General features: G+C 38.7%; 1 protein-coding gene across 1 annotated transcript; it reads left to right on the top strand.

Annotated features, from left to right (window-relative positions):
* Positions 1–3,526: 3,526 nt before the first annotated feature.
* Positions 3,527–11,511, top strand: LOC310891649 (adhesion G-protein coupled receptor V1-like). Its single transcript, XM_083853892.1, has 5 exons — positions 3,527–4,159; positions 5,777–5,857; positions 7,181–7,320; positions 9,708–10,317; positions 11,264–11,511. Exons 2-5 carry the CDS (start codon positions 5,824–5,826, stop codon positions 11,494–11,496), a joined length of 1,017 nt encoding a protein of 338 aa, XP_083710018.1. The 5' UTR covers positions 3,527–4,159; positions 5,777–5,823; the 3' UTR covers positions 11,497–11,511.
* The last annotated feature ends 499 nt before the right edge of the window (positions 11,512–12,010 follow it).

Below are 12,010 nucleotides of genomic sequence, written 5' to 3'. Positions count from 1 at the left end.
TGTGCGAGCAACTGGAACATAAGGAAATTATTCAATATTCTGGCCTTAGAGACACCTGAAATTGGTAATCAGAATTGCATCTCTGAGTTGGGGGAGAGAAAGAGAAATGATACATAAGGGAAGCTTTAGCTGCTTCTGAGAAAGCTTTCTAAAAGTCTTACGAAATTCCTTATCTGAATTAGTTTAAAAAAAAAAGAAAAAGAAAAAAGAAATACCAGGATACCAGGATACACTGAAGAGTAGGAATTCAAAGCTACAGAGGCCCACAATTAAAAAATTATGTGGGCAGACTGGAGGTCCAAAAGAGGGCCAGAAAGATGATCAAAGAGCTGGAGAACCTGTCCTCTAAGGAAAGACTCAAGGGGTTAGATCTTTTCACCCTTTAGAAGGGGACTTTGATCCCATTATTACAGTACCTAAAGGGCAGCTCCAGAGTTGACAGAGGCTCTCTCTTCTCAAGAAACCACAGGAGAAGACAGAGGGCAAAGAGTACAAAGATAGAGTGGGAGAGGTTTTGTCTTGAAATTTTTTACAACTACTGGAACGACTTCCTTAGGGACAGGGTCGGGTTGTCCCGACCTCAGCATCTGGGCCAGGGCAATCCCAAGCACAAACACAGGCTGGGCAGAGAAAGCACTGAGAGCACCCCTTGGGGGGGGAAGGACCTGGGCGTGGTGGTTGATGAGAAGCTCGACATGAGCCGGCAATGTGTGCTTGCAGCCCAGAAAGCCACCCGTACCCTGGGCTGCACCAACAGCAGCGTGGGCAGCAGGGCGAGGGAGGGGGCGAAGGAGGAAATTCTTCCCTCAGAGGGCGGTGAGGCCCAGGCCCAGGCTGCCCAGAGGAGCTGCGGCTGCCCCATCCCTGGCAGAGCCCAAGGCCAGGCTGGATGGGGCTGAGGGCAGCCTGGGCTGGGGGGAGGTGTCCCTGCCCATGGCAGGGGGTGGCGCTGGGTGGGCTTTAAGGTCCCTTCCAGCCCAAACCAATGTATGGTTCTATGGTAGAATTCCCATCACCAGGGGTGCTTAAGATGCAGTTGAACATGGTGCTGGATTATTTCATCTATTTTTTTTTTTTCCATGAAACATTGAACTTCATCTTTTGATGTCCCATCCAACGTGGGCTGTCCTATGATTAAAATTCTGTGGTAATAAACAGCGTGTGCTAGAAATAGAAATAAAAATAATCTGTTTCAATGAATTCAATCCTGATGTACAGCACAGAATTGTTAAATTTATTTGAAGAAGTGGTGCGGGACCACAGTACTGTAGAAACAACATACACTTTCTATTATTGTTTGTATAATAAGGATGAATTGTGAGTAGAAAATACCATCCTCAGTTTCACTTATATCAGGCTGCAGAAGTCAATGTGGACTCAAATTCGCTGAAGTCATTTGCAGGGATCCCAGTGACTTCACTAGAACTGTGAATCTGGATAATGTGATGACTGGCAAAAGCGTGTGGTATCTGAAAATAGTTCATTCATGTTATAATAGTTTGTTCATTCAGCTTTATTTCTCTGTGAAATGATATTACTGCATTTCATACAATCATATATAGCAGAAATTTCCAAAGCTTTTCTAGCATGGCAACATAGACGAGGCCCACATTACTCTATCTAGTGGCAGAAAATGGCTGATGTAGGCTCTTGCTACACAGCTTACTGGTCCAATTTACTGCATACATACAGAGGAGCTAATGTGCATGGCTCTAAGAAACGGGCTGGTAGCAAGCTGCTCTTCAGGTGGGATATCCTAAGGGACTTTCAACTGACATTTGTAATCTACTCATTACCATGCCTCTAAATATGATCAGCTACTTAAATGTTTTCTATATGTTTGTCCGACCATATCGAAACATAAAGAAAGATGGAATTTTCTGAAGTGAATGTGTTAGCGTGTTTAGAGCAAGGTTATGTTAGTAAATCGTATGATCTGCAGGTCAAAGTGTCAGGTGGTATAATAAGCTCAATTTATTTGCTCTCTAAATTGGATTAATCACTGTAATGTCTCTTCATAAGCATAATTTCAAAAAGATTTTAAAATTTATCAGATATTTCATGTTCAGTACATGGAAATTAAACTCTGCTTTTGTGAAGATATACAAAACCAACCAAACAAGTATTTATTATCACTTATTTATGTAGTTTGAAACAATTCAGAAAATATGCCTTCCATTTCCAGTAGCTTGGAAGCATTGTTTTTGGAAAGCATATTCTAGACATAAAATGTTATCTTAGAAATTAGTTGAATTTATGTGGAGAGCAAAAATAGTGTCCTTTGCTTTCAGAACTATACAGCAGATACAGCTGACTGACTAATCAAAGAATGTTGCATGGTTTGATTTCTCCATGATTTGGTCCTTCTCTAGGTGTTAAATTTGCATGTTATTGATGATGACATTCCGGAGTTAAATGAATATTTCCGTGTGACATTAGTCTCTGCAGTGTCTGGAGATGGGAAACTAGGTTCAACTCCTACCAGTGGAGCAAGTATAGATCCAGAAAAGGAAACTACTGATATCAGCATCAAAGCCAGTGACCACCCATACGGTAACAATGATGGGAATTATACAGCTTTGTTTCAGATTATTGTGTAGTTCTTTCCAGTCAGATGAAAACTTTGCTTGGTTGTAATAGTTGAGGAAGCAATCTCATATATTCCACTTTATCTGACTTGAATTAATTCATTGTTTATATACATGAATGAATACTGAATTAGTTTTCTTTTATAATTTTACAAAAAGGCCTCAAATCTTCCCTGCCCAAACAAGCAATGATTCTCTTGTGAGGGCAAATAAAGGCTCTGCATGTAGTTGATCCTGTCCAGGTTTTTCATCAAATGAGAATTCCTGACAATGAGAGTCATTTCTCCATATGTCTTGTACCAGTAAATACGCAAAACCGTGGCCTGTGAGGCTCTTTTGGGAAGAGAAGGTTTTATTATTGTGCTGTGCCTTTTATCAAGACTGACAAGAATATCAGTGAGAGAGGGTAAGGCACACAGCACATCTCTGGAAATAGTGTGATTGAGGCTTAAGGGTATACTGGTATATGTGGTTTTTAATTTCAGAACCATCACAAGATATGTTATCAATCACTTTATTTAAATTGTTTATCATCTTTAAAATTTGTTATGAAAAGCCATGTAAGTAGTAATTCTTGTCTTCCAGGTCTGCTCCAGTTCTCTGTGGGGCCACCTCCTCAGCCAGGTGATAAAATGATTCTTCCAGCCTCTTCTGTGCCCCATATTACTATTAAAGAAGAAGCTGGACACGTCAGATTACTGGTAGTTCGTGCACAAGGCCTTCTTGGAACAGTTCTGGTGGAATACAGAACAGTGCCAGTCACAGCTTTCAGTCCCAAAGATTATCAGGTATGGCAACTGCCAAGGTGGTATAATTGTTTTGGAATTAATTAGAGTTATTTATCGTGGAGATAGCTTTCAGTTTGACTGCTCTAGCCCAGCTATGATTCTTTCACAGAAAGACTACTTTACAAGGTGATGTGGCAAATGGATATGTAATATTCACTTAAAAATATACATCATGTGACTTCTCCATTCTTTTCTCTGCAGTAAGTTGCATTGTCTAGGAAAAGCCTCTGGTTTTGAACTTTTTTTTTTTTTCTTAACAGAGTTTTCAGTGTAGCAATTTGTGAGTTTTGCTGTTGTTACAGACCATATTATTCAAGTGCATGTACAGGTTAACATTATGCTTGTACATACTGGGATTTGTATATGCCTAGCAAAATAACCTGCATGTATCTGCACTTGCTTGTCCAACTGATCATTTGTGCAGAAAAATAAGAAAAATGTACATGAATGCAGATGCTCACCAGTATGTCAACTTAGATGTCTTCTTCTTTTTTTTTTTCTTTTGTAAAACAGATTTTTCAGATTTTTTTTTAAAGCTTAAGTGAGGAAAAGTAGATGTTTTGAAAAAGACAAAATGAAGGTTCTGTTTCTTTTTTTTATATGGATGAAAACATTAGACTTGAACAAAAATATGAAGAGCTCTTATATTGCAGGCTGTTGTGGGTACACTGGAATTTCAGCCAGGAGAAAGATACAAGTACATTACTGTTAACATCACTGATAATACTATTCCTGAATTAGAAAAAACGTTTAAAGTGGAGCTGTTGAACCCAGAGGGAGGAGGTAAGGCACATATATCAGTCCCTTAGTTGTATTTTCATGACCTCTACTCGTTCATAAAAATCTTGTCTTTCTTGGCATTATTTTCTATGTTATTTCTGAAAACAAACAAAAAGCACCTCTACATCCCCACCCCCATACAGCTGTCTTTTTTCGTAGGGAAGAACTGTTCCTCAGTTCTTTTCTTAATCCTTGGTGGAAACAACCAGATCCCATAGCAAGTATATTATTACCATGTATTAGGGAAAGTGTATCACTGCCATCTGTTAGGTCATCTAAAGGCAATTGCTGCTTTTCACTTTGTATAACTTCATGGTTGGTAATGAGAACTAAAATAATGCAAAAATATATTAGCAATATGTTGCATTTCAAAAATATGGAATATTTATAAAATATTTAAGGCTAAACAGTCAAAGTGTTGTGTTTTTGTTTGTTTGTTTTGGTTTTTTTTTGTTTTGTTTTGTTTTTTCTTCCACATGAGTGAAATCAGAAGAACTGCAATACATAGGTCAAATGGATTATAGCAGTAATAGGCTGTGGATGTTGAGGGCCATAGGGAGTTTGCTGAGCTGTAGCTGCAGAGGTAGCTCGTAGATAACTGTCTGTAAGAACAAGACAAACACTTGAAAGAATTATTGGTTTGAAGGGCTAGTCTGAAGGGACGGCAAAGCATAGTGGTGCTGCCACATAAACCCCTGAATACCTTACAGATTTTTTTTTCCATTTGAGAAAAATTTTAACGGAGATTGTAAAGCTTGTTGGAGGGAAAAGTAATTAGAAACACTGACAGCCATAAATTGATTTTTTTTTTTTAAACTGATGTTATTTTTTTAAACAATTCAGAAATTGCAAGTGTGGTCCCTTCTGGGAGGATGTATCAGATTTCCTTGAATTAATCCAGCTCTCTGCTATGATTGTATGTGTCTATGGTGCAACATGGTCTCAGTGATTCTTTTGGTAAAGTCTTGAGACTTTTCACGTATTTTGTCTTTTTGGTTGAATAGTTGTTTTGTTAAAAGGAGTCAAACTTTTCTCTTTCAAATTGTTGTGACAGAAAATTTACAACTAACTTTAGTAATCCAGTAACTATATAGCCTTTTTAAAATGAGCCTTCTTTTTGGCCTTTCCAACACAAACACAAAGCTTATGAAGCCCCCATTAGTTAAGTTTTCTGCAGATTTTCCCAACATTTTCACTTTGTGAGAAAATATTAGAATAAGGAGCTTGAGGGACTTTATCGTCTCCCCTACCTTTTTTTTTTTTTTTTTTTTCAATTTAGATTCCTCCATGACAAGCCTCAGTTAGGAGTGAGAAAGGGGAAATACAAAATGGGGACACAAAGAGGGAAAGAGAGGAAAGATAAACTATGTGTATGTGTTTTCTTTCATTCTGACTTCCCATTGCTATTTCCAATGTCATAAATTAAGTAAGAGGTGGCATATGTAAATATTTCAGTCTTTATTAGAACTCCTGTACACTTTCAGAAGCAAAGTTGATACCTTCCTAGAGTGCTTCCCTCTTTTTTTCCTGTTGTCCAGAATAGTTTAAATTTCTCTTTGCTTGCGCTCTGATTTATAAATGTATATATGTGTATATATCTGTATGTCTGTCATCTTAAAGTTGCTGAGCTCTTTAGAAATGATGGCAGTGGTAGTGGTGATGGGAACATGGATTTCTTCCTTCCAACTGTCCATCAGCATGGTAAGCATTTTGGATTAATCTTTATTTCTTTATGCTAACTGTAATATCCCTCATGAACTACACTACTGACACAGTTTATCATAGTGTTATTTTGCTTGTGGTTTGAGATATATCATAGAGTCCTGTCAAAACATTCTTTCCCATTTTAAAAAAGGCTTAATTTCAACAACAGTCAATACTAACCGTAATACAGAAAATAACAGCTTCTCTATCTTCAAAGCTGTATTTTTATAGAACACAATGTAGTTATTCCAGAAGTAGTTAGAAAAATTAGCTTTGTTTGTAAATTTTGTAAAATTTTCTGGAGAGCAAAGAGGAGAGAAACTTTTTAAATTTAAGGTAATTTAAAAATTACCTGACTGTGTGTTTTGATACTTTCTTTTGCCACTTGCTTTATGCTTTGATCTCTGCATCTCAAAAATACTCTTAATAAAAAGTGGTGTTAGCTCTTTTTTTTCTAAAAGAATGCTTTGATTATTTTTCATTTTTGAAGTCTATTTTTGTCACAACATACAGAAAACAAAGATAATTTAATCTTGAGAAAATTAAAAACATACAATATGCAGAAATAAGATGAAAACAAAAGCACCTACTATGAGGGAAACGCTAATGATGGCGGATTTTGAATTAAACCCTAGAGACCTGAAAATATTGTGTTAGCACCCATTATCGAAATCAAATAATTTATTCCACAGTGACAGCCTGATTTTCTGTTTTATTTGAAAATACAAAGGAGTTCAGTTTGAACCTGAGAGTAAGTCTGTGGTTTAACCACTTTTTGGAACTTCCTGGGAAGTGTTGTTTCCTCTTCTGTGTTTCCAGATTTTTTTTAAAATGCCAGGCTCTTTCTCTTTCTAAGCAGCAAGTTATCTCACACAAGATGATCATTACAGTAGTAGAATTTCCTGGACTAGCTTTTTCTTTGTTCCAGCTTCAGTTAAAATAGTACCTGCTTTTGTCCTGTCTGCACTGCTTACACTGTGTTTTACCACGTAACTCTCCCCTACCCTAAATTCTAGTTCATTTTCCTTAATTAGACAAGTAATTTTATTTTTGATCCTCTCTTAAAATATTTGCATTTTATATGTTGCTTTGGAGTGTTGTTCCATAGAAGGGCTGCCAGGACTGCATTATTGAAAGTGAGTTCCTTATCCATGTGGATAATTATTCCACATTTAAAACAAAAAAAAAACACACCACAAAATGCAAAACAGCAGAAATATTCCAGTTATGCTTTTCTGTGTGCTTTTTGTAACAAACTTCCTTAGCTTTTAAGAAAAGATGGTATAAAAAAATAACTCATTTTGGCACTTGCACTTACAGCCAGCTTGGGAATTGCATCCCACATCGTTGTGACTATTGAGGCTTCTGATGATGCTCATGGCGTCTTTGAGTTCAGTACTGAGTCACTCTCGGTAAATGGAACTGAGCCTGAAGATGGAGATAGCAATATTATGTTGCAGGTTAGAAAGTTTTGGGTCTCATATTGCTATGCAATCCTCTTTTATGTCTATTTTACAGAGCATTCTGCAATATTTTTATAATAGGTCTACAGCATTTTAACTTAACTTTATCATGTACATTTGTCTTGACATTTTATACTTCACTTTCTAAAGTGTATCTTTCAGCTTAAAACTAAAATGTTTTATATAAGTTTAAATTTACTTCTACTTGTTTACATTTGAGGTATGAATATTTTAAAGTAAGTGCTGATGACACAACAAATACAGCAAAGCTAAGATGATAAAGATTACACTGTTTTTAAAATTAGTTTATTTTTAACTCATCATGTCAATGACTTTGCACTGTATATAATGGAGGGGCTGGATTGTGTGCAGCTTGCAGTTGGCAATGACATGCTTAAGATCCTCCGGGTAAGGATTAAGGGACATGGAAATAAGTTATAACAATAAGATGAAGTTGTTGTGGGAGTCTGCTATAGACCACCCAGCCAGGAGGACAACATTGCCAAATTATTCTATAATGAACTAAGGGATATCTCTAGGTCATCTGCCCTTGTCCCTGTGGGTGACTTCAACTTCCCAGATGTTAGCTGGGAATACCATACAGCCAATACAAACAGGTACTGGAAATTCCTGAGGCACGTTAACAATAACTTGTTGGTACAGTTACTCTGGAAGCTGACTAAGAAAGGTGCCCTCCAGATTTGTTGCTTGTAAACAGTGAGGGTCTTGTGGGTGAAGTGGTGATTGGAGGCTGTCCTGGCCATAGTGACCATGAGATGGCTGAGTTTAAAATCTTTGGTAATAGGAGGAAAACTGCCAGCAAAAGTTCAGCCCTAGCTATGGAGACAGCAGACTTCAGACTACTCAGTGAACTAGTTTGTGAGGTCCCCTTGGAACCTGCTTTTGAAGGTATTGGAGTCCATCAGTGCTGGTTAGTTAAGTAACACCTCTTAAGAGCACAGGAACAGGCAATTCCAAAGAGTCAGAAGTTGAGCAAGCTGGGCAGAAGGCCAGCTTGGCTGAGCAGGGATCTTATTCTAGAATTTAGGCGAAAAAGGAAAATCTGTGGGCATTGGAAGCAAGGTCAGTTGAACAAGGACTACAGAGGTGATGTTCACTCAGAGTTGAAGCTGGCCAGTACTGTGGGGACAACAAAAAGTGCTTTTTTTAAAGTATGCTAACAGCAAAAGGAGGAGCAGAGAAAACATTGATCCATTACTTGTTGAGGTTGGTAACCTCACAAATAAGTACGCCAATAAAGCAGAGGTTAATGCCTTCTTTGCCTCTGTCTTTAACACCAATGATGGGCTCGGGGACACCCAAAGCTCTGAATTTCAGGACTGTGATGATGATAAACTCCCAGCCAACTTTGAACTTGTGCAGGATTTGCTGCTCCAGCTGGATGCATATAAGTCTATGGGGTCCAGTGGGATTAATCCCAAAGTACAGAAAGAGCTGGCTGATGTCATTGCAAGACCTCTCTCAATAATTTTTCAATAGTCTTGGAGTCTGGAGAGGTCACAGTTGACTGGAATTAAGTTAAACGAGGAAGTGCTGGATTCTGCACCTGGCAAGGGGCAATGCTGGCTGTACGGACAGGCCTGGGGACAAGAGGCTGAAGAGCAGCCCCATGGAAAGGGATCTGGGGGTTTTGCTTGACAGCAAGAGAAATATGAACCAGCAGTGTGCCTTAGCAGCCAAAATGGTCAACTGTGTTCTGGAGCATAAGGCACAGCAATGCTGGATGGTCAAGGGAAGGGATTGTCCTGCTCTGCTCTGTGCTGGCGAAGCCTCACCTCTAGCACTGTGTGTGCTACAATATATGAAGGACATAAACTATTAGAGAGCATCCAAAGGAGGGCTACTATGGTGGTGAAGGGTCTAGAGGGCAAGAAGTATGAGGAGCGGCTGAGGTCCCTGGGTTTGTTCAGCCCAGAGCAGAGCAGGCCGAGGGGAGGTCTCATGGCGGCCTGCAGCTCCCTCACGAGGGGAGCGGAGGGGCAGGCGCTGAGCTCTGCTCTCTGGGGACAGCGACAGGACCCGAGGGAACGGCATGGGGCTGGGACAGGGGAGGGTCAGGCTGGGGGTTAGGGAAAGGTTCTGCACCCAGAGGTGGTCGGGCACTGGGACAGGCTCCCCAGGGACATGGTCACAGCACTGAGCTGCCAGAGTTCAAGAAGCATTTGGACTACTCTGTCAGACATGCGATTTGATTTTGGGTGGTCCTGTGTGGAGTCAGGTGTTGGACCTGATAATCCCTGTGGATCTTTTGTAACTCAGGATATTCTGTGATTCTGTGACTTTGCTGTATGCCATTTTACACTTTTATGTTCTTCTTTCTTATAGTACAAAGAAATACATAAATCTTTGTGTTTTCCACTTAGGTTGTGAGAACTCATGGGGCCCTGTCTGAGGTGACTCTGTATTGGGTCATAGTCTGTGATCTTACAGAAGACCTGGTCTCTGCATATGGGAATGTAACATTTGATGTTGGCCAAGTGAGAGCAAATATTACCATACAAGTTTCTCCTGACAACGTGCCTGAACTGGATCAGGTGTTTTCAGTTTTGATCATCAATGTGTCCGGTGGTCGTCTTGGAAATCACACTAATGCAACATTAACAGTTTTAGCTAATGATGATCCATATGGACTGTTCATCTTTTCTGAGAGAAACAGACCAATAAAAGTTGAGGAAGAAACAAAAAATATCTCCCTGACAATAGTAAGGCTTGGTGGTCTTCTTGGTACAGTAGTGGTTACATACAGAACTTTAGGTGATGATGAAAAGTCACCCTTTCTTCCACCTGATGTTGTTAGAGCAATACAAGGAGAAGATTATATACCCATTACTGGTTATGTGATCTTCGCAGCCAATGAAAGCGAAGCCACAATATCTTTGCCTATTTTGGATGATTATGATCCTGAGAGGTCAGAATCTGTTTTTGTGGAGCTAAACAATACTGTTTTGATCGACAAAGTACAGGATCGGCCAAGTAAGTGTCTTTCATATGTAAACCCAAAGCTTAAATATGTAGGCTAATATTTATATTTAATAGGATAAAATGCAGCAATTGAAATTACAGTAAAATTTTACCTCTGCCTAACTCTGTATAGTTAAGAATCCTGTAAGTTATATGTCAGAGTATCTCACATTAAGTATGAAGATTCTGTGTGTCAGCATATATTTCCTTTACCACAAAATTTTGTCAGGGGTGGACATTTCTTTCTCCCTTCTGCATCTGCTTTATCCCAGGTGTTTTAGGCCAACTGTATTACTGTATTGGTTTTGTGTGCTAATACCTGCTCACCTGTTGTTTCTGTAAAGCACAATGATAGGAAATAAGCTAGTTGCACTTACTGAAAGCGAAAAAAGCCTTTTAAACATTAAGTGGTGTAGAATTGCAGCTTCATGCTGGCTTTTTAGCGTAGAGGATGTTTGCCCGATCAGATAAATTCAGGTCATTACAGCCTTATTTATGCTTAAGAGCTTCTTGGCATGCCTAATTTCCCTTCCCTCTCCCCCATGACTCTCCCACATTAATCTTGATTTTTAAGGGAAACACTACAAAAAATTCTACTGGGAAACTGAAAGGTTACTTATAGTTCATCATTGCTAGTGTAAAATTCTATTGTCCTATGGACAAATAAATAAGTAATTTTGCTAGTACCTCACCTCTTCAAAGAACTGGTGTTTTGTATGCTCCACAGCAGGGTAGAATAATAAGTTAGTAAGAATGTGGATTTTCTGACATAATATAATTCAAACATCAAAAATATGCTTGTGCAGTTTGTAGTTATATTTTGTCCAAATCTAAAATGAAAATTTTATTGAAAGCTAGTAGTGGCCATCCACTAAACTCAGGTGTATGTATATGAACAGTATAGCCATATATAGGAGGCATTTCAGGCTTGCTCTAAGAGGTTTTTTTCATATTTCAGTTGTAAATTCTCCTCGTCTTGGATCAGTGGGTGAGACTATAGCTCATGTAATTATCAATGCCAATGATGATGCTTTTGGAACACTTCAGCTTTCAGCTTCAGCTGTGCGAGTTGCTGAAAATTATGTTGGACCAATCATTAACGTGACCAGAACTGGGGGAATTTTTGCAGATGTTTCTGTGAAATTCAAAGCTATGCCAATAACTGCAACAGCTGGTAAGAAATCAAAATAGCAGAAATACACATTCTGTGTTAAACCAGAAAGAGCATACTGTATGCTTCAAGTAACCAAAGCAAGCAAGTGTGTATTGAATGCAGTCTAGTAAAACAAGTAGAAAAAATACCAAAGTGTGAGATACTTACTGAGTGTACTTAGGAGACAGGAATTCAGGTCCTATAGAAGAGACCTTACATCAAATTTAAAAAAACTCAGAGATATCATCACTGAAGAATCTAGCAAGAAAACTAAGGAAAGGAATTGGCTGTTTGTTTCCCTGGTGGCCACTCACTTTCTCAAAAAAATAAAATAAAATAAAAAATCCTGTAGTAGTATATATAGCTAGTACTTAGTCCTTTGTACATATTTCAACCTACCATACATGGCTTATTTGAGTTTCTTGGAGGGAAATTGAGAGCTGGTGACTCCTCTGTGAAACAGACAAATGTTAAGCACAATTCAAGAAGACTTTTACTTTGCAAATGAAAGGTAAAGCTCTCAGGTGATCCCTGAAAAGCTCCACGAGGGAA

Source organism: Anser anser, assembly GCF_964211835.1.
Source record: "Anser anser genome assembly, contig: HAP1_SCAFFOLD_399, whole genome shotgun sequence".
Lineage (NCBI taxonomy): Eukaryota > Metazoa > Chordata > Aves > Anseriformes > Anatidae > Anser > Anser anser.
This window is presented reverse-complemented; position numbering and strand designations above follow the sequence as displayed.